This window comes from Onychostoma macrolepis, chromosome 18 (assembly GCF_012432095.1).
Source record: "Onychostoma macrolepis isolate SWU-2019 chromosome 18, ASM1243209v1, whole genome shotgun sequence".
Classification (NCBI taxonomy): domain Eukaryota; kingdom Metazoa; phylum Chordata; class Actinopteri; order Cypriniformes; family Cyprinidae; genus Onychostoma; species Onychostoma macrolepis.
Genome location: NC_081172.1, coordinates 4,742,096 through 4,764,843, shown reverse-complemented (window position 1 = coordinate 4,764,843; position 22,748 = coordinate 4,742,096). Strand labels below are relative to the sequence as shown.

At 34.9% G+C, this 22,748-nt stretch overlaps 2 protein-coding genes across 3 annotated transcripts; one reads left to right on the top strand and one right to left on the bottom strand.

The window, feature by feature from the left end:
* The first annotated feature begins 14 nt into the window (after positions 1-14).
* On the top strand, positions 15-12,521 carry ddx11 (DEAD/H (Asp-Glu-Ala-Asp/His) box helicase 11). Of its 2 annotated transcripts, XM_058751861.1 has the most exons (27): positions 15-229; positions 382-538; positions 621-830; positions 1,753-1,839; positions 2,024-2,160; positions 2,551-2,602; positions 2,684-2,791; positions 3,516-3,603; positions 3,712-3,920; positions 3,997-4,149; positions 4,231-4,277; positions 4,824-4,903; positions 4,998-5,039; positions 5,157-5,224; positions 7,642-7,680; positions 7,761-7,887; positions 7,959-8,087; positions 8,167-8,279; positions 8,548-8,620; positions 8,706-8,809; positions 9,588-9,737; positions 9,809-9,877; positions 9,983-10,083; positions 10,778-10,862; positions 10,933-11,008; positions 11,214-11,368; positions 12,304-12,518. In XM_058751861.1, exons 2-27 carry the CDS (start codon positions 410-412, stop codon positions 12,337-12,339), a joined length of 2,667 nt encoding a protein of 888 aa, XP_058607844.1. In that variant the 5' UTR covers positions 15-229; positions 382-409; the 3' UTR covers positions 12,340-12,518. The 2 variants fall into 2 exon arrangements, with proteins under 2 accessions (XP_058607844.1, XP_058607845.1); XM_058751862.1 differs by having other exon boundaries at positions 15-538; positions 7,968-8,087; positions 12,304-12,521.
* A 61-nt stretch (positions 12,522-12,582) lies between these two features.
* On the bottom strand, positions 12,583-21,958 carry wash1 (WAS protein family homolog 1). The gene is made up of 11 exons (XM_058751875.1): positions 21,843-21,958; positions 21,080-21,220; positions 18,600-18,711; positions 18,100-18,246; positions 17,006-17,142; positions 16,767-16,902; positions 16,470-16,677; positions 16,084-16,263; positions 15,268-15,426; positions 14,026-14,094; positions 12,583-13,941 (listed from the first exon to the last, which is right to left on the bottom strand). The coding sequence occupies exons 1-11, from the start codon at positions 21,848-21,850 to the stop codon at positions 13,793-13,795; spliced, it is 1,446 nt and encodes a 481-aa protein (XP_058607858.1). The 5' UTR covers positions 21,851-21,958; the 3' UTR covers positions 12,583-13,792.
* Between the last annotated feature and the right edge of the window lie 790 nt (positions 21,959-22,748).

Genomic DNA, 22,748 nt, shown 5'->3' with positions numbered 1-22,748 from the left:
TGAACTTGTGGCAAGTATAGAACAACAACTAAAAATATATAAAATAAAACAAGACATATATAATAAAAGCAGTAACGATCAAATAAAAACCAAAAGCTAAAATTTGACGCTGGTCCCTATGCGCTAAGAAGTTTTCCCTCGTTTTCATTGGCTGAAGCAGAAGACTGGCGCGGTTGTTCGAGGAAGTTTACGCTGCCAGATCTAGTTTTTCTTTATTATGAAATAACAGGTGATATTTCTTTGTTGCCATCTGTGATCTCAATGTAATTACACGGGAAAAGCGACAGATTTAGATATGAACTTAAGTCATGTTCCGTTGATTCTGTGAGGAGTTTAGTGTCAGTTTGACTCGGCCAAATGCAGTGTATGTGGTGTATGCAGGAATCTGACCTGATCCTGATTATATGACATGGAGAGCAACAGGAGTCGGTTTCCTTTCCCGTTCCAGCCCTATCCCATCCAGGAGAGCTTCATGGAGGCCCTTTACACTGCTCTGGATCAGGGGAAAGTCGGTATATTCGAGAGTCCCACTGGCACGGTCAGTCTGCGCATGAGATCATCTCACCGTCTCATTTAAGATGACAGTGAATGTCTAAGCTCTCTTGTGTTTGATCCTGCAGGGAAAATCTCTGAGTCTTATATGTGGTGCACTGACATGGCTGAGGGACTACGAGGAGCAGAAGAAACAGGAGGCTGCTAAACTTCTGGATGGACCGGAGAAGAAGTGTGATGCTGTGAAGGAGAACAGCACCAGCCGAACATCAGAGCCAGACTGGGTGTCTGAGTTTGTGCAGAAGAAAGCAGAGAGAGACATTGTGAACAAGTTAAAGGTATTAGAATTATTATGTGCCTCTCACAGTTCATCAGACCAAGTCATGTGCTTTCAACCTGGGTCCTAGCTAGTGAAAACCTTTAGAGAAAAGCAGTGTAAGAATACAAATAAATAAAATAAACAAAAATTCTTAAAATAATCAAATATATTAATACATAATACATATAACAGTACAGTAAGTGGAAAATTTAATATTGTAATGTAAAAAAACTATATTTTCTCTCTCTCTCTCTCTCTCTCTATATATATATATATAAAATATATATCCTAGTTGCCTGTTAAATTGCAGGATGGGTCCCTCACATTACAAATAAAAAAAATTTTAATTAAAAAATGATTAAAATAATCAGATAAATATAATAATACATCTAACAGTACAGTGAGTAGAAAATTGTAATTATGTAATGTTAAAAAATTTATATATTCTAAATATTATTTTCAAATAATATTTAATTTAATTATTTATGAATGGTGTCTTTATATATTAAAAAAGTATAGCTGCCTTTTAAATTTTAGGATTGTGGTCCCTTGCTTTACAAATACAAAAATGACAAATAAATAAATAATAAAAAATTAAGATTTAAATAATTTGGTTACAATTTCTATTAATATAAATACGTAGTTTGGTTTAAATCATCAAATAAATTAATATTACATCTAACAATATAGTTTTATAGTGAGCAGAAAATTTAATAATGCATTGTAAAAAAACAAACAAACACAAATATTTTCCGAATAATATTTAATTATTTAGAAATTGGGTCTTTATATATTAAAATATTTAGCTACTTTTTAAATTTTACGATGGGGGTCCTTTGCACAAGGATTATTATATATGAGGGTCTGTGGCATCTAAAAAACTGAAAACTGCTGTCTAAGAAGTTTTAAAAAATATCATGCTTGTCCTCAATTTCATTCAGGATGAAGAGCTGAAACGGAAGAAGCGAGAGGAGAGACTGGAGATGATCCGACACAATGCCCAGCTCAGATATGCCATGAAGAGAAAAGTGAGTGCATGAACAGTGGGATCTGGGACTTTTTTTTAATCATCTGTACCTGGAAATAAACAAGGTTTTATGATTTAGTTCTTAATTAGTTCTTAAACTTGAGTATGTATCTGCTATTTCAGTTGCTCATGGATATTATATCTACCCAGTAAAAGTATCAGGTTGCTTATTGTACCTTTAACAGGCCAGTGAAGAAGATGAGGCTGTCAAATTACTCCAGCTAAGCAAAGAGGGGGCGGAGTCAGAGACACACAATCCAGAGGAGGAGGGGCTTATTGTAGCAGAATATGAGAGTGATGATGAGGCCACACCCAAGACCAGGTATTGATTGTGTTTATGGATGACTGAATGTGTGTGTGTGTGTGTGTGTGTGCGTTTTTGTGAAAAGTCAGGACATAGATTTGTTTAATGACAAAGGTATGACTTAGGTATTACAAGGTGAAGGTGACATCTCAGGACATTGACCCATGTCCCCACTTTTCAAAACGCTTATAAATCATACAGAGTGAGGTTTTTTTGGGGAAAGTTGAAATGCACAGTCTCCTGTAAGGGGTAGGTTTAGGTGTAGGGTTGGTGTAGGGCAATAGCACATACAGTAAGTACACTATAAAAACCATTACGCCTATGGGATGTCCCCACTTTTCACAAAAACGAACGTGTGTGTGTGTGTGTGTTTTCCAGCCTTGAGTTCTCATAGCGTTTCCTCCGCAGGCTGTGTGATGAGGACGATGATGAAGATCTGGAGGAGGATCATGTCACTAAGGTGCATGTTAAAACTTTTTTCTACCCTGCATTGGTGAACAAGGTGTTTGTGCATGTTTAACAATATGTTTTACATCTTTAGATTTATTACTGTAGCCGAACTCACTCTCAGCTGGCTCAGTTTGTGCACGAGGTGCAGAAGAGTCCATACGGGGCCGCTGTTCGCTTGGTTAACCTGGGCTCCAGACAGGTAAACATGCACACAGAAATGTCATTGTGATTCTTTTATCACTATTAATAAAAAACACTAACAATAATTCAACATATACCAACGTTTGGTATCTTAAAACTTTTTAGTGTTTCTGAAATAAGTTTCTTATTCTCTCCAAGGCTGCATTTGTTTGATTAAAAAAATACAGTAAAAACAGTAATATTATTACAATTTTAAATATCTGCTTTCTATTTAAATGTTTTCAAATGTAATTTGATGCAAAGCTGAATTTCAGCATCTTTACTCCAGTCTTCAGTGTCACATGATCCTTCAGAAATCATTCTAATATGCTGATTTGCTGCTAAAGAAACATTTCTCATTATTATCGATTTTTAAAACAGTTGTGCTGCTTAACAGTTTCATGGAAACTATTTTTTAGGATTTTTTGATGAATGAAAAGTTCAAAAGAACAGCATTTATTTGAAATAGCATGTTTTTTTGTTTTTTTTGTCACTTTTGATCAGTTCCTTGCTAAATAAAAGTATTCATTTCTTAAAAAATAAGTATAAGTATAATGATATGATCATTCAATAATCAGTTTTAACATGACATAATAATTTATAATGAGTGTAACAAAAATTCAGCTTTTACATTTTTTGTGGAAAATCAGTGCTGCCACAATGCAAGGCCAATTTTCAACAATAAATTCTTATGCATCCATAAACGGGCAATTAGATGATGTTTGTCATTTTGCCGTTTTTAGAACCTGTGCATTAATCCAGAGGTCGTCCGGCTCGGAAACGTCCAAATGATGAACGACCGCTGTTTAGAAATGCAGAAAAACAAACACGGTCAGAAACGTCATCATAATCTCTGCCAGATTTCAAATCACCCAATGATAACATAATCAGGCGAGAATGACATGAGCTAAATGTTGAAGTTCTGACCTCCATCTGCAGAGAAACAAGAAAAGGCATCAGACTCTGAGAGGAAACGGCAACGCGGCTTTGCCAAGGCGACGTGTCCCTTCTCGGGTTTTGAAAGTTTGATGGCGATGAGGGACGAGGTGCTGGTGAAGGTGCGAGATGTGGAGCAGCTCCTGCAGCACGGTCGGGAAACACACACGTGTCCTTATTACAGCACGAGGATGGCCATACCAGCAGCTCAGGTACACACACACCTGATGCAACACACTCTGGCTCATATACAACCCTGTGCATTCAGTCTTTCTCTCTCTTTCTCAGGTGGTGGTGTTGCCGTATCAGTCGCTGCTCCATGCTTCCACCCGCAAAGCGTCCGGGATCAAACTAAAGGATCAGATTGTCATTATAGATGAGGCTCATAATCTGACCGACACCATCTCAGCCATCCACAGCACAGAAATCAGTGGAGCACAGGTACACGGACACACAAACTCACTGATCAGATCTAGTGTAGTCAGACTGGTGGTTAACTGATGTGCGTTTCTTATTTTTCAGCTCTGCAGGGCTCATTCACAGCTTTCTCAGTACTGTGAGCGCTACAGGTAAAAATACAACACACTTCTATACATCTAATTTAGGGTAAAGTTTATTATTTACTCACCCTCATGTTGTTCCAAACCCATATGACTTTTGTTCTTCTGTGGAACACAAAAAGATAACTTTTACAGAATGTTCACACAATGAAAGTGAGTCAATCTGATGCTGTCAAAAATGTTAAAAGTTAAGTCTCTTGTGCTATCAAAGCTGCATTTATTTGTTTTAAAAATGCAGTAAAAACGGTAATATTGTGAAATATTATTGCAATTTAAAATAATTATTTTCTGTTGTAATATATTTTAAAATGTAATTTATTCCGGTGATGCAAAGCTGAATTTTCAGCATCATTACTCCAGTCTTCAGTGTCACATGATCCTTCAGAAATCTTTATAATATGCTGCTCAAGAAACATAACCTTTCCTTTAATGTGAAAAGGAAAAAGCATAATGAAAGGTCATTCAAAATGAAATTGAAGTCTGCTAGCTACTAAAGTAATGTTTTAGACATCAGGTCACTCTATCATTGAATCTCATTGTGTTGTATGGTTGCAGAAGTCGACTGAAGGCCAAAAATCTGATGTACATCAAACAGATCCTGTTTGTGCTGGAGGGACTTGTGCGCACACTTGGAGGTCAGCTGTGTGGCAGATCGTGTTGTTTGTGTATTTTATCTTGTTCCATCTCATTTTATCTAGCTGGTTTATTACTGTGGTTTCCTGTTAACAGGTAAAGTGGGTCAGAATCCGAACACTCAGTCCTGCCAACCAGGTAAACAAACACAACCAGCACGCAGAGCACAAGAAACTTTTTCACTCCTAAATGTTTTCTTCCTTCATGAAGTATTTCTAAAAAAAAGTTCAGATTTTGAATTCTTTTACACAACAGGAAGCGAGCTGCTGACAATCAATGACTTCCTGTTTAAGGCTCAAGTTGATAACATAAATCTTTTTAAGGTACTACACTGACTCATTATTATTTATATATATATATATATATATATATATATATATATATATATATATATATATATATAATAATTTTGTTTTGTTTTAAATGTTTCTAATTATGCTTATTTTTATTTCAGTTTTAGTCATTTTAATTCATCTTAAACATTTTTTTTTCAGAACCAGTGCAACATTTCTCATTCTCATTTGAGTTTTCATTTTTCATCAAATATTTCAATTTTATTTTATTTCAGCTTTATTTCAATTAACAATAACAACACTACACCAAATTTATTGGTTATTATATATTTATATATTAGTGCTGTCAAACAATTAATCACATCCAAAATAATAGTTTTTATTTACATAATATATCTGTGTAAATAATAATAAATAAAATATAGTTTATAATAGTAAAAGTTTTTGTTCACATTGTATATATGTGTATATTGTGTATATTCATTATGTATATATAAATACACACACATACAGTATATATTTTGAAAATATTTACATGTACATATTTATATTCATATAATTTATTATATATAAATATATTTAATAAATAAACGTAACATATTTTTCTTAAATATATACATGTGTGTGTGTGTGTATTTATATATACCAGGGGTGCAAACTTGTCACTTTTCGGCGAAATTCGCCGTTTTCACCTTGAAATAGGTCATTCACGTGAATCGTGTAGATCTGTAAAAAAAAAAAAAATTTTTAAAACAATTGGGGGGGGGGTCGTATCTGCGCCTCATCTGTGTCAGGTCACCTGTAGCGTTTTTTCCCCCTGTTGGCAAAGGAATGGCCCCGCCCTACTCTGCCTCTGATTGGCTTACCTTAATGTTCTTTCCCTCAACCAACCAATCTCACTCCTGAAGCATAACTTTTAGACGCTGCAGGCAACTGTCCATATTTCCAGAGGCTATGTAAAATGTGAAGGAACAAGCTAACGGCAAGCAACTTATTTTTGAAGTAATTGGGCTATGTTGGTGTTTAGATTAGCCTGTTTGTAGCTAGCTAAATTAAGTTCACTGTAGAGCAGGACCGAATGCATTTGTATCTGCTGTAAATTATGGTGTTCCAGTATAAATGGTGATTACCGCGTGAGCTGCTGGTTTTTTTTTTGCATGAGGCTGCTGTTGCAATAGCTATGAAGATTGTAAGTTACGTTATCGCTGCATTAGTTCGCTACCCTTTGCAAAATGCTCCTCAGTCTCATTTGTCTCGCATATCAGCTATTACTCTGACATGAAGTCGATTTGAGAACTGTTCGACCTACAAGTAAAGCATACTGTTTAATATACAGTAATATTAGTATCACTCAGCTCAAGTGGAGGCAGCGCTAAGCTAGGGCTGGACAATAATTCAATATCAATATGTATCACGATATAATTTTTTTCAATAACGGTGATATGATTTTTAAACACATTTCCGATATTTCGATATACATTACCAGTGTTTCCCATACATAGATTTATTTGTGGCGTTTGACTTCGTTGAATAAACATGAGCCCTGCACGTTTCAAAAGCGGGTGATTTATATGAATGTATCTCTGAAGGGAACATACTGTCTTCAGAATAGTTTTGATGTTATTTTCATTTTATCTGATAAAGTAGCGTTCATGAGCGGAGCTGATAAGATTACAGCCGTTACCGGGAAACCGCTAGTTCTTCCGCTCTCAAAGCGCCTCCTACTGGCAGAGAATCAGATTCTACTCCGCTGTTTTCGACATAATAATAAATGTTTTTTTGAGCAGCAAATCAGAATATTAGAATGATTTCTGAAGGATCATGTGACTGGAATAATGATGCTAAAAATTCAGCTTAGAAATCACAGGAATAACTAGCATTTTAAAATATTTTCAAGTAGAAAACAGTTATTTTAAATGGTAAATATTTCAAAATGTTACTGTTTTTGCTGTATTTTGGATCAAATAAATGCAGGCTTGGTGAGCAGAAGAGAATTCTTTAAAAAACGAAAATCTTACTGTTCAAAAACCTTTGACTGGTAGTGTATGTTAGCCTATAGTTTGGTTTGTCACCTTTTTCACCCCTGATGAGTTTGCACCCCTGATATACATAATAAATATACACACATATACAATGTGAACAAAAACTTTTACTATTATAAACTATACCATTATATTATTTATTAATATTTGGAATTAGCTTTTATTGTCATTTTTATGTTTAAATACATTTTTATTTTTTAGCTTTATTTTAGTTTTAGTTATTTTAGTAATTTAACTTAAACTGAAATTTTATTTCAGATAGCTGCCAATGCAGCATTCTCATTTAGGATTTTTGTATATATATATATATATATATATATATATATATATATATATCAATGTTATTGTATATTTATAAAATGACATTGGTAGAGTCCTTAATGTGGTTTAATCCATCTTTTGAAGGTTCAGAAATATTTTGAGAAGAGCATGATCAGCCAAAAGGTGAGTATGAGAACACATTTATGATGACACATTTAAAAAAATGAACACAAACACACACAGATGATCCATGTCTTGTGTAGCTGTTTGGATTTGTGGAGAAATATGAAGGCAGTGGTGTAAACACACACTCCGGATCTAAGAACAAAGAGAGCCGTCGCATAGAAGGACTGGGACGCTTCCTGCAGACGCTTCAGAACAAACCTACAGGTACAGGCAACATTTACTTCCTCAAACACCCTGGTTATACACAGAGAAGCAGTGTGGATTTGATGTTCTAGATGTTTCAGAGCAGCAGATGGCAGTAGAAGACAAACCAATCATGGCTTCTCCAATGATGCTGGTCGAAAGTTTCCTGTTTGCCCTCACTAACGCCAACAAAGACGGACGAGTTGTGATACAAAGGCAGGGTAAGTGAATATTTGATCACATGCACATGGATACACGTATGAAATTGTCTCTCACACATAATTTTCCTTTCTTCTCCAGCATGTCTTTCTCAGTGCAGTCTGAAGTTTCTCTTGCTGAACGCCGCAGTTCACTTTGCACAGATCATCCAGGAGTGCAGGGCCGTGATCATCGCTGGGGGAACCATGCAGCCTGTCAGCACACACACACACACACACACACACACACACACACACACACACACTCACACACACACACACACACACACACACACACACACACACACACACACACACACACACACACACACACACACACACACACACACACTTCACAAGCACTGTTGGACACAGTGACACAGCTGTCTCAGTTACATAACCTTAAACAGACATATTAAAGACGAAGAGCATTCTCTCTGCATTTCTCTGAAAGCAAGACTGATTTTGTGTTCATGTTTTGCAGGTTGCTGATTTTAAAGAGCAGCTTCTATTTTCCGCCGGGGTTACAGAAGACCATATTTTAGAGTTCTCATGTGGTGAGTTTATGGTATTGTGCATATTTCTTCTTGCTATCTTGCAATGTTGCTTATTATGTGTGTAACTCTTGCATAATGGCTTCAGGTCATGTCATACCCCCTGAGAACATCCTACCCATAGTCCTTTGCGCCGGCCCCTCAGGACAACAGTTGGAGTTCACTTTTCAAACTAGAGACACGCCACAGATGGTAAAACTTACATGAGCAAATTAAAACTACCACAGATGGTTGCAAGCAAACACAACAAAAATCTGCTTGTCTTAAATTATCATCATAAACAAAGTATCATCAGTTGTACAATTAAATATAATACATATATAGTAATATAGAAAGTATTGTTTTATTTTGACAAACTTAACTTTAAAACAAGAACAAATATTTGTAAATGGCATATGAAAGCTTGTTTTTCATTGGAATTAAGTTGATTTTTGTGAGCCCCTTGGCAGATGTGTCATTTTTATATCATTAATTCACTTCATTTTAATACATGTCAGAAAACAAAGACTTCTTATCTTATGTCATTTTTGCATCTACCTTGATTTAAGAAGTTTGACATTTGACAAAAATACTGAGGTAGAACATGACTTTTGTGCAGTGTGATCAGAAGGAGCAGTAAAACTGATTTCATATCCTTGTTAAGCTACTTTTTTTGTGTGTAAAATTAATTAAAAAGTAAAATATTGACGTATTGTATTCCCTTTAATTTAATTTCTTAAATTTTCTTTATTTGGTCTTAAAAAGGTTTTTAAAAAGCCTTGAAATTATCTTTATAAAATTGCAGAAACCTGATATAGTGAAATTTGAATTTAAGTTGTAATAATATTTCACAATATTACTGTTTTCACAGTATTTTTTGGTCAAATAAATGTAGCCTTGATGAGCATAAGAGACTTCTTTCAAAAAAAGAAAAACCAGTCAATAACAAAAATATGATCAGCATTTTCTTTATACCTGTTACCTATCTCAGATGGAGGAGACGGGCCGTGTTCTCTCAAACCTATGTAACATAGTGCCAGGGGGCGTGGTTTGTTTCTTCCCCTCCTACGAATATGAAAAGAGGATTCTGGGACACTGGGAGAGTACTGGCGTCCTACAGAGGCTAGAGTCTAAGAAGAAGGTACACAAACACCGGCACTACCATCCCAAGTCAGTTTATACATGAATTCAGATGTTCTTTGTCTGTTTCAGATTTTCCAGGAGCCGAAAAAAGCCAGTCAGGTTGAGCAGGTGCTCAGTGACTATTCCAAGTGTATACAGGTGTGTTAGTGTGTGAATATTACTATACTAACAAGTAAATTAGAACAGGTTTGTCTGTTTAAATCTATGGTAAATGACGAGTTGTGGTGCGTTACGTTAATGCAGCGCTGCAGTAATGCCGGAGGTGGCCAGACAGGGGCGCTGCTATTCTCTGTAGTAGGAGGGAAAATGAGTGAAGGAATCAACTTCTCTGATGACCTGGGCAGGTAAAACTGTGTTCAGAATTGCATGCCATACTATTATTGCAGTATGTAAACTGTAAGCAGTATGCATAAATACCAGAAATGTGCCATATGCAATGAAGCACACTATGACATGACAACAATATAGAATATTTCGCTGCATATACAATATAGTATATATATTACTATTATTTTCATTAACTGATACTAAGACTTAATAGTAGTAGTTGCAACATTTCCATTTTTTAGTTTAAGTTGAAGTACTAAAATGACTAAATCTAAAATAAAATGAAATAACTAAAACTGAAAACAAAAACAAATAATACCTTCAAACCCCCGACAAAATGACTAAAACTTAAACCAAGATAGAAATTGAAGATATAAAAATAAAAAAGAATTCATATAACAAATAGTTTTCTTTTTTGTTGTTTTAGTACTAAAATTAATGAAAATAAACTAGAACTGAAATAAAAATTAAAACTGAAAAAAAAAAAAACATTAACATGAAAAACTAAAACTAAAATTAAAATAAATGTAAAATATACTAATATTACTGAAGACTATATTAATTATATTAAAATAATGCTTGATGCATACCGCTTCACTGTTTTGTAAAAAAAATTGTATTTCGTGTATACTGCACAGTATATAATAAATAATATACTAGAAATGAATTAACAATAGTCACTGAATGAAACACTTTTGTGTTTGTGTTTAGATGTATTGTTATGGTTGGAATGCCGTATCCCAACATAAAGTCACCGGAGCTGCAGGAGAAGATGGCTTACCTGGACAAGAACATGGTGAGACGTCCTACAGGATGATGCATTTGGGAAAAATCTGCCATTTCTAACTCTCTCCCTTCTGTTTCAGCCTCACGTTGGTGGTAAAAGTCCTGGGAAGGCCCTGATTGAGAATCTGTGCATGAAAGCTGTCAATCAGTCTATTGGTAGGCGGAGCCCTGTACTCCTGGAATTCAATGCTGTTTTAACAAAGGGCACACAAATGCAGATTGTAATACAAAAAGAATAGCCTATTAGCATAGTACTTTTATTATTTATTCCATTTAAGACTAGTATGCAGTCTGCTTTCTAACAGTCTTTGAGATGAGTAATAGTAGAGTAAAGCTCAGTTTCTCTCCTCACCTCACGCAGGTCGTGCGATTCGTCATCGTGGTGATTACGCATGTATAGTTTTGTGTGATCACCGGTACGCCCGATCAGGCACGCTGCAGAAACTTCCCGAATGGATTCAATCCAGCACGCACACACCCACGACATTCGGTCCCGCCTTCGCCAGCATCAGGAGGGTAAGCGTACTGTGCAGTACGTTATATATACTGCCTACTTTTTTGATTTTAATTGTACATGAAACAGCATGCAACAAATTCAAACAGCAGTATTGTGGTCAAATGTTTTTTTTACGTTGCATGTTTATACAGCAAGTGATTTATCTCAGAAATTAATATTTTGCATTTTCAATCCAGTTTTTGTTAAAATGTCTTAATATTTGAGTAGATTAGCAACATTGAAGTCAATAAGATTCAAAATTGTTGATATCACTTCCAGTTCATTCATCATAGTGGAAATGTACAGCACTATACTATGTACAGTATGCATCAGGGATGTGATCTCTTCCATATTTAAATGGACTTTTGTATCTTGTAAATTTTCTGTGAAAAGAAAAGTTCTATGGTTTAATATTTGAAATCAAAGACATAAAGATAGTCATAACTACTAATACTTTAATTCTTATTTCTTTTTACAGAACAGAAAAATTTCAATACTAATATTTCTGTCTTTATTTCTTTGCTTTCATATCTTTCAAAAACCATTTTACAAAATACATAAATTCATAGAAATATGGAAAAATCACATCCCTGATGCATACTGTGCATTTATTGATTTAATTTGTATACTTTAATTTTATAATAATAAAATACAAATAATTTAAAAGGAGAAAAAAATGGTTTTCTTCCTTTTTCTGTCCTTAGTTGATCACTTGCTTGATGCATTCAGCTTCATTTCTCAAATAGTAGATAGCATGTGATTGTGGCAGAGTGATAGACAGGAGCATGTGAAGTGCGACCGAGGGCTCGTGTGCGTCTCTCCAGCTGCGTGCTGTTTTAATGAGACACAGATTCTCCAGCTGGGTCTGTTCTAATGACAGGAAGTCGAGGATGACAGGATGAGGATGATTTGTTAGCCGTATGTTCCCTGTCTGAGCCTTTATTTGATTCCGCAGTTCTTCCTGGAGAAGCGACAGAGACCGCCGCTCTGAAGTCATCGACTCGACAGGGCCGAGCCGCGTGTGTAAAAATACTACACTGTGTCCTGCATTATGGATGTTTGTTGGATTACTCTGGCCTTGTGAATTATTGAGGCGGAGTTCTGCCGCCTCTGTCCTCAGGTTCATTTCTTGACTTTCATTTGATTAAAGCTGATTTTTACAAGACTGGATTGGTTTCTGTGTTTGTAATCCAAAATGTGAAGCCAACAGACTCGCTCAGATGGGCTAAAACAATCATAGTAGATTAGAGTTTATTTCCTGTGCTAAAGATACTAATACCAGAGATGTTTTTGAGCATGTAAAACAAAATATCAAAAAATACAACCTGCTTTTTACATTCTTTCCTTCCTCAAGGAACAATAGTTATTTCACCATCAACTTCATGAAGTCACATTATTTTGAATGTGCACGAGTAGTGAAAAATGTTCATCAAAAAGTGCAATTAATTATTAAAGTCAACATAAGACAACAATAATGTGAGATTTACGAGTTAAAGTGGGTAACATTAATATTTACCAAGTGCTTGTGTGGATGAGATGGCATCAGATGAAAAGGAAAGTCATTTAAAAAATGGAGTAAGTTACTAAATTTTGATTTTGTAAAGATTACAAAGAAGCATTTTGAAATTTTTGATAAATCATGCACAAATGATCAGAAACAGTCAATTTGACTTTTTCAATCCAATTTTTTTACATTTGCTAGTCTGTTAAATATTAATTCAAAATGATGATATGAAATGGCAGTTGGTATGACTTCCAGTTCATTCATCATAATGGAAATGGAAGGTACAGTCAAGCACATTGCATTATGGGATACCATGTGCCCTGCTGCATACTGTAGCTCATCCAGGAAGTCTATGCATATTATGTATCAGACAGGATTTTTCCATATTATATGGATTTTTGTATTTTGTAATGGGTTTTTTTATTTTTTAAATGCTTGAAGAAATTGAAGCTCTATAGTTTAACATTTGAAAGTCAAGAAATTAAGTATTATATAGAAATGAAATTTTCTGTTCTGTAAATTATACTTATATATTTGTTTTTTATTTTACAGTATAATAGTATCATTGTATTTAATATTATAAAAATATTAAAGTGATTAAATTTGCTAGAAAGTTTACATTTTCAAAATTTTTAAATGATCTGCACTGATGAATCAAGCACAGATGACCAAAATATGAATGAAGAATGTAAATAGTGAATTTTGATGTCATGTTGACTTTAATAAAAAAAATCTTTCAGACTATAAGGGTTTTAATGACATATAGAACACATCATCTTACACTTGTGTTAATTCACCGACCTTCAGGTTACAAAACGAGACCAAACGTCTCACTCAACACTCCACAGCTCTCCTTGGAGAGACAATATCTCCAGACCCTGTCTATGAGGATTTCAGCTCTCCAATCTTGAGTTGCGCACTCAACTCTGGGTCGCCATGGTTACGCCTCCCAGTCCTCTTCATCGTCTACAGTGGGTTGCTGTGGCGCTGGAAGGGGCGGGATCACATCTGACATCCTGGCGAACGCGCCGCCGGAGCTGGCAGGTGCTTCAGATGAGTCTCCGCCCACCGGGCCCTTACCAGAGATACCTGTCAAATATTCACAGTGAAAAATGCATCAGGTGCGATGAAAACACTGAGACTGAGGCGTTAAAATGAAGGTTTCAAACGCACCTTTCCTGCGCATGGCCAATTTATTGAAGAGGTCAGACATCAGGTCTCCACCGCTCACCGCTGCCCCAACTGGAAAAAAAGACAACTGTTAGGTTATGCAAAAGAAATATAAGTTTTTTTTTTTTTTTCTCAATGAATTTTACACATTACATGGCTTCAGAAGACTATACACTACGAGGATGTAAAAAAAAAAAATTACAGTAAAGACATTATAATATTACTAAAGAATTCTTTTTTCAAATGGAATCAAAGAATCCTGAAAGAAATGTATCATGGTTTCTACAAAAATATTGAGCAGCACAACTGTTTTCAACAGTGACAATGATAAGAAATGTTTTTTGAGCAAAAAAAAAAAAAAACAGCCTTGGTGAGCGACTTTGATAAACATTGAAACATTTTGCAGAACCAAAAAAGTTTGAAGCTTAATAAGTCATATACTGTACAAGTCATATGGATCACTTTTAGTCCACAGCATCCGTTTCCCATTAACTTTAATTGAAAAGAAAATAGCAGGTTGGATTTTCTGCTAAACATCTTTTGTGTTCATCAGGGAAAAAAAACAAAAAAAAACTGCCTTTGTTATTTTCTGCAGCAAACAGTGCATATTTCAGGAGAATAACAAGTGGCAAAATTGATTACATTGCGTTAATTTAAAATCTTAAGTGTGGCATTTACTCTCACCCAACTCCTAAATCATTAGGAATTACCTCTCAGAGATGGCAAATTCAAAAGACCACAAAGTTTATCCATTGATAATATATCAGTGAAGAATTTGAAATATCTGAGACTTTGTGAGTCCAGAGCCAGTCGATTTCAGAGCAAATGTCAAGCAGATTTAAAAAGACTTAATAGGGCAGATTTAATGAAAGTAAATTTCTCTTTTGACCTTTCCAAATACCACAGCGCTCTTCCTTATACCAGCGATACTGAAACACAATGAATTCCTCTTGTTTTAAAAATGAATACTCTTGTACACTTAATATATTCATCTTGTGAAATAACTGCATGTATATTTTTACATATATCCTGGATGGTTGTCGGGGTGTACCTATGTGGTTACTAGGATGTTGCTTACTGGTCCAAAGTTTCTACATATGGCTTGGCTTTTTTTTAATGCTTCCATTAGCAATCACTAACAAGTTTCTTACCCTAATAACAGTTTAGCTAATGTTAACACCCTCTAATTGACCCTGTTTGACAGTATGCTTTCAGAACAGAGTGTAAACACTGCTGGCGTCTGACCTTGCTCTTGCTCTTTCTGTTTTTTCTTCTCCATCTTGCGCTCTTTTACATTGCGGAGGTTTGCTTTGCCGATGCCGCCGGCGTTTCGGATTGACTCCAGCAGACTGGCTCGGCCGTCCGACGGCTCTACCACCTCAGTAGGGGCTCCTTTCACTATACCTGATACACACAAACATGAAAGAAAGTGGTTGACATGCACTAACATACAAAAGTTTGGGGCCAGTGAGTGTGTGTTTTTTTAAAGAAATTAATTATTTCATTCAGCAAGAATACATTAAATTAATAAAATAATGTTACAAAAGATTTCTATTTCAAATAAAAGGTGTTCTTTTGAACTGAAGAATTCTGAAAAATGTACCACAGTTTCCTCAAAAATACAGTTTCTTGAGCAGCAAACCATCATGTTAGAATGATTTCTGAAGGATCATGTGACATTAAAGACTGGAGTAATGATGCTAAAAATTCAGCTTTGCCATCAGAATTGTAATAATATTTCACAATATTACTGTTTTTATGTATTTTTGATTAAATAAATGCAACCTTGGTGAGCATTAGAGACTTACCGACCACAAACTGAATGGTAGTGTATATGGACAAAAAAAAAAGATTGTTTTTTTTTGTAGAAGACAGAAATATAAGTGTGTTATAGTTTTAAATAAATGTAGGTTTTGAACACTTAACCACCTTTGCAGTCTGAAAACAGCTGGTGCAGGAAAAAAACACACAAAAAAAAACACTTGCAATTCCCTATATGCTAACTCTGCAATGACATACTGCGCTAAAAAAAGTCAATAAATCTGAAAATGAATCTTTTACCTGTGGGAGGGGCTTGACTTGACATGGCATCAGTTCTGTCTGCTGTGATAGGTGGAGGTGGGGGTGGAGGGGGCGGAGCTGGGGATGTTCCAGGGGGCGGGACTGATACCCGAGTTGGCTCTGGTGGAGGAGGGGGTGGAGGAGGTGGAGGGGGCGGAGCCTCAAGCCTAAAATGAGAGTCTTAAAATACAAACAATTATTAAATAATGTTTTTTAAAAAATAAAAGTAATGAGATGTATTTTTATATTTCAAAATGATATATAATTTTATAGTTTATAATTATGTAATGATATATGAATTGTATTTTTCAAAATTACATAATTATAAATTAATTTCTCAAAAAAATTATAAATCTGCAATAATTTAATGTTAATAATGATCCCACCAGATCCACTAGATTCGTCATGCTCCGTGCCAAATGAAGGAAGTTCAGGGATGCTGTTGCTGGCAGGAACAGATGGTGCGAACCCTGGGCCGAGGTCAGCGCTGTACATTAGGTCATCAGCGATGCCAGGTAAGTCAGGCAGGTAAGACGGCACATCGATCTCAGGCACTTTCCCCAGGTCTGGCACATAGAAATAATTCTCTGCGGTCTGAGAAGAAAGCATGAAAGAGATATGAACTAAGCTTGCATCCTGTTTTCAGTATATCGCTTCATTCATGGTATGACTGAGCGGCTCACCTGTCTCTCTAGCTGCTCTCTCTTGGTGATCGACAGTGGCGCGTCAAATGGTTTATCTTCCTTTTCCGTCTCTAACGTGGTGTGTGTTTTAGTCACGGCGCCCGCCAGAGGGTCAAGAAACACATATTTCTTATAGCTGAAAATACACAAACATCGGCAGCGCTGATTATATGAGCATTAATAAGGTTGCATCGGCAGTGCAGCATTCAGTCAATATGTGTAGGTGTTTGTGTACTCACAGGTTCTCTGTTGTGTTGAACAGCAATAAGGAGCTGACTGAGTTGACATTTCTCGGCAGACTTCCCAAACCCTCCTCTGTCTCATCTTCTGAGCGCTTCTTAGTGTTTACACATACTGACAAATACATCAATTTCTCCTATAAAACACATTTATGGGTCATTTCATTAGACATTATTAATATAAATTTGTGTTGATGGTTTTATATTGTAATTTGACATTACAAGCCTAGTATTAAACTTTGAAGTAACTTCTTAAAAAGATCATTTGATGCTGATTTTTTCACAGATATCCTCAATTAACAACATTGCGTGGTTTGTAAAATTGAGCTGAAAGCTGATTGGTCACCTCCATGAGAGAACTATCCATTTGGCTTTTTTAAAATTCAGTTAACAAATGGATAAAGAAAAGGTTTTGAGAAAAGCAAAGAAAGCAATTGACAAATGGACAAAGAAAAGCAGATGGTTTAAAATGTGCATTTAGAAATAACTTCTAATTTACTATTTTATTATTTTATTAAACAACATTTACATTAATCAATGTATTTTTAAATTTTAAATGATTTATTAATTTATTAATTATTTTATTTAACTACATTTTAAAGCATGAATTTAACGGTTTTAATTGTTTTTTAAATTACGTATTATTTATTTAATTACATTTTAAATCATAATTTAAAAAAACTGTTTTAAATATGCCTCTTAATTTGTCCATTTAGAAAGTGATTTATTTAATTGAATTATGTTTTAAATATTAAATTGGTAACTTATTCCTTCATTTTATTTGCGAATGTCTCTACTAGTGTTCCATAAAAATCACAGCAATAGAGTTGATATTTTAATACTATTCCAACTAAAAAAAAAAAAAAAAATACTGAAAAAATATACAAATTAAATTATTAAAAAGAGGAGTGACATCTGTACTGTAGTGACAAATTATGACAGATTTTTTTATTTATTAAAAAAAAAAAAAAACTTTATTATATAGAGAGAATTTAAAGAGAATGCTAGCTCACATTCAATTTATTTCAATGATTCAAAATACGAGCCATATAGACTTAGCAGGAGCTAAAAAACAAATGACTGAATTTGTTCACCTGGAGGGCCTTGTCATCCAGAGGGCGGAGTTTGCTCTGAACTTTAAAGCGAGGCCGCTTTTGAGAGGCAGGATCTACTGCACCTGTAAAGATGGACGAATATTCCTGCAGTTTTTCTGGAGCGGGGTATTTGGCACTGGAGAACACCTGCACAAACACACCAGACATATGACCACTCGGTACAGTGCAATAATTATTAATTAGTCATTTAGTCGGTGCTTTAATCCAAAGTGATTTACAGTACAATTATTAGAAGTACAAAATTCCTACAGCTCAAACAGTACAGCAGTCAAAATCTTAATGGTCCTAAAATAGTGTTAATGTTCTTAATGTAAACAAAAATTGTTACTAAGGCAAAATATGACCCAGACCTTTCTTGTTAATTTTTAATGATTAGTTTATGCCCAACCTACAACTCATATTCATATTCTGCTCCACGCATCTGTTCTACGCTGTGTGACTGACTGTCAGATTCTCTGTGTCTGAATCATCTGCATCACCTTTGTGGCTTTCTTGCTTCCTTTGATCTTCTGGACTCTGGCCTGAGCCAGTTTGATCCGGTCTGTGACGGACTGAAGGTGTGCACGGTTCTTCTCCACACTCTGAGACACCCTGTCAAAATCAAACCAAGTCAAACTATAGCTGCAGAATACAGGTGAACACATTTAGATCTGAACTTCACAAAAATTCAGGCCATTCTCAGTTTCTTTGTTGTTGATTAAAACAATGAATCCAGTTTAAGCCAGTGTGTTTGCTTGATGGTTAACTGACATTGATCATTTCAATTTCAAAAAATACATTTTTAATCTGCCTATGACAAATAAACTCATTCTGTTTTACAGGTATTTCTGAATGTAAATACCGCATTAAGTACAAATTGAATTTTGTAAATTTTGCAATTTTGTGCGTTTAATGTGCTATAAGAAATAAGGTTATAAGTGCATCACTGCTTTTTTTAAAACAGTATATTCTTTCCTTTATTTAACCAAGAAAATCCCATTGAGATTGCATTCTCTTCTTCCAGAGAGCCCTGCAATATTTCACCATTTAAAAAAATGTTTGTCAGTAAGATGACTTTTTATTTTATTATTAGTTTTATTCAGCAAGAATGCATTAAATTGATCAAAAGTGACAGTAAAGACACTTCTGAAGGATCATGTGACACTAATGATGCTGAAAATTCAGCTTTGCATCACAAGAATAAATTACATTTTTAAATATATTCAAATAGAAATCAGTTATTTCGAATTGTAATAACATTTACAGTTTTTATTGTATTTTTTATCAAATCAATGCAGCCTTGTTTGTGACAGCTGAACCTGGACGAATGAGAAACTCTTAAGCAAACTTTTCCAAACATCATGCTGAATAATGGTGTACTGCAGCACATTAGAAGATGAAACAGCACGTATACTGTGACCTTGGTGGCTCTATGCCAATGCCATTTGTCCTGGCTTGATATTATAATGTCTTTTCATTACACCTTTTGTAAGCCATCTGTGTTTACCAGCCGCGTATCTCTTTTGTTTGTCCATTCTAAACTGTTTCTGTGGACAAACATTGCAAAAGGGAAAAAAGATGCCTTGATTGCAGAAGGCAGCTACAGTATACGCCAGCCTGAAACATAAACAAAATGCAGCGGGAGTGAGAGCGTAATTGTGCCTGTGTACAGTCCTATCATCACTACTGAGTCAGTGTGCTCCTCTGTAGCCTATGGCACTACACACTATCTGAAAAGACCCTCCATTAGAAACGGGGGAAAATGACAGAAGAATGACTAAAAGAGAAGGGGGGAAGGAGAGGCTTAATGGAGCTGACCTAGAAACGCACTGCTTCACCACACACACACAAATATGTTCCCTGGACCCCTACGTGCCATGTTGTCATGGTAACGCTGTGGATGGTTTTCCAGCCTGTTCAGCTGGAATTAGCATATTTGAGCACTCACTCCCTCACAACTGCATCTCATGGAAAACACACACCTTTCATTGTGTTTCTCTCCTTTGTTATTTTGACACGGTCTAATCATGCTCCCTCCTTCAATAGCGAGGCGCAACAATAAGGACGGCCCGGGGCCGGTGCGAGGGTGTTTTGGGCCAGCGGACTGAGCTGTCACTTTCCTTAAAGGACCAGTGCTGCGTCGTGACTACATCTTATATTTGTTGATCATGTACATGTGTTTTTATGCCTTGCTTGCACACATAAATATTTGCTATGTGTTATTTCCCGAAAGTTCGTTAATTCTAATGATTTAAATATTGTTTGGGATCGATAAGATTTTAACATATTTAAACTCTCATCAAGGCTGCATTTATTTGATAATCTAAATAATAAACAGTAATATCGTGAAATATTATTTTCTATTTTAATGCATTTGAATATGTAATCTATTTCTCTGAAGCAAAGCTGAAATTTCAGAATCATAACTCCAGTCTTCAGTGTCACGTGAGCTTTTAGAAATCATTCTAATATGTTGATTTGCTGCTTAAGAAACATTTATTGGAATAGAAAGTTTTAAAGAACATCTTGTATTTGAACTAGAAATCTTTTGTAACATTATAAATATTTTACTGTTGCTTTTGATCAGTTTAATGCATCTTTGCTGAATAAAAGTAGTAGTTTCTTTAAAAAAAAAAGCAGTACTGTATATTTAAAATTCATTATAATATATTAAAAATTATGTAATTCATTACTGATAGCAAATATTGTTTAGTAAAATAAATGTAAAAAAATAAAAAATATTTTTGTTACATACAAAATATGTTGCTAAAGCAACATACATGCCAAAAATATTTTTCATAAAATCTATATCCATCTATAAAAAAATCCTTATTTTTGAGACCTGGATGGACGACTGAAAAAGTAGCACTCATATGTAACATTTGTGTGAACTGCTATAATATTATACTGAGCTTTTACATCTCTGATCTACACAAAAGCACTCTGCAGTACAAAAGAGTGTGTATAAATGTGTGTTTACCTAGTAAAGATGTCTGTTGATATCGTTTCCAGGTACTGTAATGCATCAGTGATCTGATGCACAGCCTCTTCTCTCCTCAGATCCGGCTGGATGAGCGGTACAGAGTACACCTGTCCCTCCAGGTAACGTTTCTGAGTCATCCTACATACATACACAGACACAAACCAAAGAATCGTTCAATCTGTATGAGCAAATTGTGAAATATAAAGTCTTAATGTCATTTTCAATTATCTAGTGTTGTAATTTGCTAAAGTAGCAGCTGATATGTGTGATGTGCTTTACTTAAATATGACATTCAAATATATTCTGCACACTGAAGTTGGCAACCCACATAATATTTATGCTTCAGTGGACACTGTATGAAAATGTAAATTTCATATCATGTGGGATTTATGCTTTTTGCCCCCAAAGATACATGGGTCACGTATCTAGATCCAATCTAGAAGAGTCTAATCTAATACAGCAACATGAAACACTGATCCAGCCTCTAACCGAATGACAGTCACATGATGACTCGCATACAGTCGAATAATCACGGTTATGTTGTGTGTCACAATGCAAACCTTTTAATAAGAGAACATAATAGTAATATGACAGTTATCTGAAACAAATCAGCCGATTACTACACCGATTCTCATTTAATATGCGTCACGCGATCATCCTGCAATCAGCGCTGAAGAAAACACGGCGGCCAAAAATACAAACGGATAACTATAAAATATCTATGAAATGTCGCTGTTAAAATAGAAAGGAAACACTTTACCTGACCATTTATATGCCAAAAGCGCAAACGTTCGGCTGCTTAAAGGCGCTCAGTCTTTCAGGATCAAAACTTCCGCACTCTCAGATCACGTGACGCCTGACGTCAGCGCGTAAAACAGGAGAAAAACAAAACATATCGATATAAAATTTTATATTTATATCTGTAATGTAGGGTGTAAACCCACGTTAATTTTTTATTTTATTTTATTTTTTTATTTGGATGTCTTGATATAATTGTATATTTTTCTTTGTTGTAGTTCTAATAAAAAACAATAATAAAAAAACACCGATATTAAAATGTTTATTAAACGTCTATTAAAATTCTAAAACTGACTCGTGTATGAGACATTTTGAGCATCTGTTGTGTTAATATAATTTTATTGTTATTATTAATTATTTGATTTGTATTATTATTGTCAACATGATCGTTGTTATTGCTGCTGTTGCTGTTAACAATATAATTTGGCATTTTTCATGATGTATGTCCTCGTGTATTTTTCTGTACTTTTGTGTAGGCCACAAGAATCTTAAAATAATTGTGAATGAATAAACAGCTTTCGAAAGTCACTTCTCTTTGTGTGGTATATTTCATGTAGGCAATATACGAAAGTTGTGAAAGCGTTTTGATCAGTTTTGTTAGCAGTAAACCACTCCCATCATTAACTTTCAGATTTTTGCCTTGTTTTCTCTATTATTATTATTATTTTAATTGACGCTTTGGCTTTATAGTTAGAAATAGTGCTGCTAATAATGCACTCTGAAAATAAGGGTGAAAAGAACTTTAATTTGGTAACCAAGCAACGGAAATTTAAATTTGCAGCAATAAAATAAGACACTAAGCATGTTTCATGTGTTTTTTATTGAAGATTAAAAGGCATACAAACTAAGGATCCATATCGAGGTGCAT